At 46.0% G+C, this 6,929-nt stretch overlaps 1 protein-coding gene across 1 annotated transcript; it reads left to right on the forward strand.

The window, feature by feature from the left end:
* Positions 1-280: 280 nt before the first annotated feature.
* LOC308124705 (uncharacterized protein) lies at positions 281-6,672 on the forward strand. The gene is made up of 6 exons (XM_080487903.1): positions 281-351; positions 2,035-2,129; positions 3,639-3,798; positions 3,883-4,006; positions 5,168-5,812; positions 6,539-6,672. The coding sequence occupies exons 2-6, from the start codon at positions 2,037-2,039 to the stop codon at positions 6,549-6,551; spliced, it is 1,035 nt and encodes a 344-aa protein (XP_080344029.1). The 5' UTR covers positions 281-351; positions 2,035-2,036; the 3' UTR covers positions 6,552-6,672.
* The last annotated feature ends 257 nt before the right edge of the window (positions 6,673-6,929 follow it).

Here is a 6,929-nt window from a genome sequence, read left to right on the forward strand (position 1 = left end):
ATCCAGCGTCTGCAGAGCATCTGGATGCTGCGGCGTCTTCCAGTGTTTTCCATCGCAGGAGGTGATGAAGTCATGATGTGTACGTGCCTGCGATGCGCTGGAGGAGGTGAGGGGGGGGGGACACTGCGCTCTGCATCTCCTGCTGCTCCTCCCCCGCCTCCTCCTCTTCATCCCCCTCCCTCCCTCCCTTCTTCCTCCTCCTCTGATTGGCTGCTGATGACATCACCCAGCGAAGCTCTATTGTTGGTAAAGGATGAGCTCATCTCAGTGAAGCCAGTCCGAGGGAGCTCAGAGAGGAGGACAGAGGACTTTCCCTGCTGCACAGGACCCACTTCCTTCACCGGAGAGTCGGTGAGTTTCCTGCACCACCGTCCGCCGTACCTCACAGCCGAGTAGAAAAACATTTCAATGCATGCAGCTCTGCACAATTCCCTGTGTCTCCTGTTTGAACCTCTGCATGGTCTGTTTGTCAGGTTACAGATAAGTTGCTCACAAGTAGACTAAAGCAGTGGCGTATCTCCTTTAAACCCAGTGAGCTGAGAACGTCGCCCTAAAACCTGCAGTACAGAATCTGGCCTTTGTAATTCATTTGATTCATATCATTTCTGTGCATCTCTTCATGGCTCCTCCACACTGACAATTGCAAACTGCAGGAACGACGGTGTATATGGGGAAAATATTATTAGTGGGGATGTCTCTTGTAAAAGCTTGACCTGAAGAGTGTTTGGCTTCTTCGCTGGAGTCAAAACATCTCGACTCCCACAGTGCAGCTTCTTCATGCAGTGGAAGTCATATCACTATTTTTCTTTACGCACTGCATTGTAGGATAAAGATACTCAATTTAGAGAATATTAGAAATGCTGAAATATGTGAACTTTTTTTTTTTTACAGTTTTTTCTGCACGTTTCAAGAGATAACTGATGTGCAGTACTGTGTATTTATATTTTTATATCCTTAAACCAACTCTGAAGGTTAAAATGTCCCATTCACACGTAGTAGTTGGACTTTTAAAGGTTGAAAAAAACCCAAAGAAGAGTTATTATTCAGATATAAAGCGAGATCACCGGCTGCAGAGGAGTCACGTTCACTCAGTGTTCAATAAAACACTGTCGCACATTTAGAAGAAAGCAGTCATAAACAATATTCACCGAAATCCAACAGCAGAAAGACATTCAAACATTAAATCCTGGCATTGCGTTGTAACTGAAAGGGAAAAGCTGCTGGTGTTTTTGTGGCGCAGTATTGGACACGTTTTAAGTTGTATTTATGCAAGTTCCCCACCGTCCAGCAGGGGGTGCTGCAAGCACACTGCACGACCGCAAGTCTTCTCGGTCCTTTCAAACAACAATGTTCAGTGCAGCTTGTGATTTACACTATATGTCAGATATTTAATCGGTTTTAAATGCCTAAGGTGTCCGTGTATTGACTCTAGCAGCGAGTTCAGGAGTCTGCAACCTGTGACTCCATGAACCGTTCACATTGATACCTAATTAAACATTTTATCTTGTTTTCAGTTTATTTATGCACACAAAGTCCCCACAGAAGTCCCACCACTTAAATGTTAAATTTATCTTTAAAACTGTTGAAAAAGGTGGAAACCATTAAAATCAGGTACAAAAAAAAAGCAATGAAATGTTTATCATCCTGAATTGTACTTGAAACGTCATAAATGCAGCATTAGACACAGTTTATGATTATACATCCAAAATATTCCAGAATTGTTTAAGACTCATTTTAAAGGTTAAACTTGTTTTGCGGCTCCAGTTTAATTTGATTTGGTGAAAACTAGTGACAAAAACGTTGTAGACCTCAGAGCCAGTGATCGTCCTGCCCTGTAATACCACCCTCTACCACTAGAGCCTGAGTATCCTCAGGCCAGTAAGAGAAAAAAGTGATTACATCTGTACTTGTGATGTCAAATACTGCCACCTTGTGGACAGAGAGGGCAGTACATCGTTTACCAACTGCACCTCAGCACTATGCACTAAGGCTGCCTGGCATTTTAATAAATTGTGTGTGTGTGTCGTCCTGCAGAGATGGTCTGGTCCCAGGAGAGCGAGGCAGAGCGCCCCCCGCTGTCTGTCATCCTGCCACAACTCTACCTCGGAGCGGAGAGAGACGTCACACAGGTGAATAGTGTTCTGAGAGGTCTACAGGGGGTCCATAGAGGTCTAGAGGGGGGTCCACGGGGGTCCTTTGACCTCATACCGGGGTAGAGTTTTCACCAGCAGCACTTGGTAATTGCCCCGGGGCAACACATGCTTGCAGCACAAACAGAAGTGTTTTATTTCAGACTTCAAGACAACCTGGAGACACAAACCTGTCCAGATCTGTAGAGAAGGTTATACATTATACGTGTCGATGGGTCCAGGACTCCTGAGGAGGGAGTCCATCTACCACAGCTATGGGGAACCTGGTGGCCCCTCGGTGACCTGAACGCCTCTCCAGCAAACTCCCTTAAATTCATACATTTCTGGTTTCACAGGTCATTGGAACAAGAAAATAGTTTTAAGTATATTTAAACCTTTTTTTAATGAAGAAAATATCATGTCATTTCAGTGGTAAATTAAGAAAATAAATTCAAATTGACATCGTATTAAGTGTTCCTTCACAGTTTGGGCTCCTGGTGGTGAAGAAAAAAAGTTTAGCCTTTGAACCATGTGAGGTTTTCTTATTCAAACACTTTAGATTCGATAGGACCAACTGTCAAGACGTCCTGTGGGGGATGTGCTGTTTCACTTGTGGCCACCAGGTGTCAGTAATGAGAAAATATTTCACAGTGAATTTAGGTTATAAACGTTTATTGACATATGAAACACTATAAAGGGAAAAGATGATCATGGAAGGGGATCTGATCTGTGTTGGTTCTCAGTTAGTGAACCATCATCAACATTTAAACAATTAGAAAAAGACCCAGCAGTGTGAGTGTGGATCAGAAAGTAAAATGAGCCCCCGTCAGAATAAGCTTTTTTTTCTCCCCGTCGCCTCCTGTCCACACGGCACCATAACAACTACTCAGAACAAATGTGGTACATATGCGGAGGTGCTGTAACTCTGCCTCAGAAACGTGCGTCTGTCCAAATTTCTCCACTCTGGAACCCATTATGAAAAAAAACCCCAAAATGTTCAGGCTCCTAAAATGCCATGCCAGAAAGTAAAAGGATGTGGTTACATGGAACGCCGTTATCGTGTAGATTGGGACTAATAGCCAAAGCTTTGTCATGCTCTGAGGATGTCAAATATAAAATCTCTGGAATAAGATGATTTCTAGAACAGGGTTTTACTATAGGGGTCAAATTAAATCCTGTTTAACCTGAACGAGGTCGCAGGTCAACTGAGAATTCAATTCAATTCATAAAGCACCACATGAAACCCATCAAATCCACATGAGCAATCCATAATAAAGACCAATAAGCCATTAAAGAAATATTGTGATCAAACACAAATGACCTTCCTGGAAAAAGTAGGACGTGACGTCCTACCTGGTGTGTCTCTCCAGTCCTCGTTTCTCGCCCCGATGGTCTGGCGACGATGTTTAAAGTAAACAACTGGAGCTTCACTGGAACGGTTTACTAAATCCATGTTTGTTGAAATCAGTGTTCCTGGAGGAGAGTCGTAACCTGTGTGTGTGTGTGCAGGAGTGTCTGTCCTCTCTGGGTATCTCCTACGTCCTGAGCGTGAGCCGCGGCAGCCCCCAGCCCGCCTTCCTGCCTTCTTCCAGCTTCCTCCGCATCCCCATCGACGACTCCCTGTGGGACGACCTGCTGCCCTGGATCCCTCAGGCGCTGCACTTCATAGGTCAGATTCCCACAAGCGTCTCTGTCAGTTGGTGGTCTGGGGGCGTCTGCGTGTCTGTTAAACACTTCCTGTGTGTGTGTTCAGATGCGGCCATGTCCTCGGGGGCCTCGGTGTTGGTGCACTGCGCCGCCGGGATCTCTCGCTCTCCGGCTCTGGCCGTCGCTTACATCATGTACAAGCTGGATCTGGACCTGGACCGGGCCTACCGGTACGGACGGCGACACACCCGCACCCTTCAGCACTAGTCACCACTTCATCTGGTCTCGTTGTCACAATCACACCCGACACAGAGGCGTCAAACATACGCCTATATATATAAATATAAACATATATTCCAATTAAACTGAGGTCGGCAGAGGAAAATCCAACTTGTGGTGAAGCAGCAGCATCAGCTGACGGACTGAGGGGGACATTTCACTGCAGTTCATAGAAATGTTCAAATTATACTTACATATAGATATTACTCAACTTTTTCAGGTTGATAATAAAATACATTAAATATAAACTTTTTAATTTTACATGTTTGCTCTAAAACCAGGGGAAACATCTGGATTTGACCAAACATCTGGATTTACAAGTATTTTTCTGTCTTGTTAGTGAGACAAACGAGGACTCTGCTGTGATCATAACCTGGATCTTACCTGAAATATATTAACATGATGAACTAGAACTACTAGAAAATGTTTTATGTAATCAATATGTTTTATTATTATAATAATAATAATAAAATAATTTATTACATAAAACAGTTACAGAACTGTAAATACCAGGTGAAATATGTACAATAACTTCCACTCATTCTCTGCTTTAACTTATTTATTCCCATTTTTTTTTTCACTGCCACTTATTTATTCTTGCTCTGCCTTTTCCTCACTTTATTTCATCTCAGGTATTTTATATTTGTGTTTTTATCATTGAAATGTGGTTTTGCAGTGTGTCTTTGATGTAAATTGTCAGAATGACAATAAAGTTATCGCTCTCTATCTCTATCTAAAATTATAATAATAATGCATTTTATTAGTATTTTACTTTATATTCATGAACCTCAAAGTGCTTAAAACTACAGAAGAAACCAGAAAGAGCTGCGTTTTTAAATTCGCTGTTTGTGTGATTGTTATTTGTTTGTTTATGTTGTTTTGTGTTATTTATTCTGCTCACTTTGCCTTTAAATTCCATCTTGGGGGGGCAAACAAAGTGACTTGCGTGTATTTAGATTACTGCCTATTATTTCTTGAACATCTGAGTGTTTCTATTGGCGCTCTGGTCGAACAGTGTGTGCGCTTTCCTCTCAGTTCTGCGTGTGACGCTGCTGTTTCAGGTCTTGGCTTGTGAGCCGCGGCTTTAACCACTTCCTGTTTGTCTCCGGCAGGTTTGTGAAAGAGCGACGGCCGACCATTTCCCCCAACTTCAACTTCCTGGGTCAGCTGCAGCACTTTCAGGCCACGCTGAGCCGCAAGGCCCCCGGAGGGGGTTTCTTCATCCAGGGGCAGGGCGAGCGGGTGGCGTGGCCCCCGGGCGACAGAGCGGACCCCCCCCACTCTGGCAGCGAGGACTCGGGGCTCCGCGGAGAGAAGCCCCAGCAGAAACTTTTGTTCACGGACGTTAACGGAAACCAGCAGCAGAACTTTCTGGACGTGAACCGGCAGAGCGTCGGGTCGCCCCCCCAGCCCCGGCCCTCCAGCCCCCCAGCACTGAAGCTCTCCGTGCTGCGGCCCCCCCCAGGCTCCGCCTCCCTGTTAGAGAAGAGGAAGAGCCTCACCCTGTCTCTTTCCCCCGCGGGCTCCTCTCCCGCCCCCACATCAGACGCTGAGCATCCGTCCAGAGAGGCAGTCACACAGAGAGGGGGGGGCGAAGCCCCCCGCAGCCAGTGCGGCCGGGCGGAGGCGAAGGAGGCGGGGCTTCTGTCCCCGTTCAGCCTCACGCTGAACAAGCTGATTGGCTGGGGAGAGCGAATCCTGCTCGGGGGGGTCTTCCTGCCCCCGGTGAGGATGGGCCAGCCCGCTCTGCCGTACAGGTGCTGAGGGTGTGTGTGTGTGGGGGGGGTGTTAATCCAACACTGATCAGCCATAACATTATGACCAGTAACAGGTGAAGTGAAGGAATGGTCCTCACACGAGCTGCTGGAGCAACACCAGGAGGAGCTTTCGCTGCTCACAGCAAATCAAAGAGCAGAACTTTAACCGCCGAACCAATTTTCTATCCCGACTTTGTCTCTCCCTCTTTCAGCACGGAACATTTTGTCCCACAGTTGATGTCTTAGAAGCACAAAAGTGTGAGAATTTGAACAATTTGGAGCAGCGATTGTGAGACGATTCCGGTTCAGAGGTCGTCCCTGGACCGGCTCTTCACAGGACACCTGGAGAAAACTCATGCAAACTCCACACAGAAAGGGGGGGGGGGGAGGGGACGGGACTCGAGCCCGCCTCCTCCGTCACCACCGTGCAGGTCGGGGGAGTCCCTGTGCAGAAAGATGGTCATAATATTATGGCTGACCTGTGAATGTGCGCGCACGTTTGCAAGCAGCCAAACTAAAAGTGTGATGTAGATACTGGAGGGACCTTTGTCCCGTATTTATTGAATTCTTTATTTATTTATTGCAGAGCTGAATTTAAAAGATGTTCTCCGTGGTTTATTGCATGTGGCAGAGGCAGACCAGGGGAGGTTTTAATAATCAACGATGTCGGGTTCACGTCTCACCGCTCGTGTTTTGAGAGAGTCTGTTTTGTTTGTGACGCTTCAGGAACCAGCTGTGAAAAACCTCTGCCGTCCTTCTGGAAGCTTCAGTGAACCTCACTGGTCGTCTGGTTTTAAAAAAATACCTTCATCACGCCCTGATTTCTGTGTGTCCCGATGATTAAAAATCATGTTTGAACCACTTCTTCCTGCCTTTTTCTTTTTACGATGGTCCATCTGAACGCAGCAGCGTCAAATATATGACCGGAGGAGCGACGCCGGCCCACCAGGGGCGAGCTGGTGGAGCAGACCGTTTAAACCATCTTAGCGACACAATCACCAAATTTGCTTCAGAATCAAATCTCTCACGAAAGTACGTTTATCCACTTAAAAAAAGAAGGAAAAAAAAGAAGTCATTTTTCAAGATGGCCGCCATCCGAAAAGGTTTTAAATGATGT

The sequence above is a fragment of the Lipophrys pholis genome (assembly GCF_963383615.2).
Source record: "Lipophrys pholis genome assembly, chromosome: 19".
Taxonomy (NCBI): Eukaryota; Metazoa; Chordata; class Actinopteri; order Blenniiformes; family Blenniidae; genus Lipophrys; species Lipophrys pholis.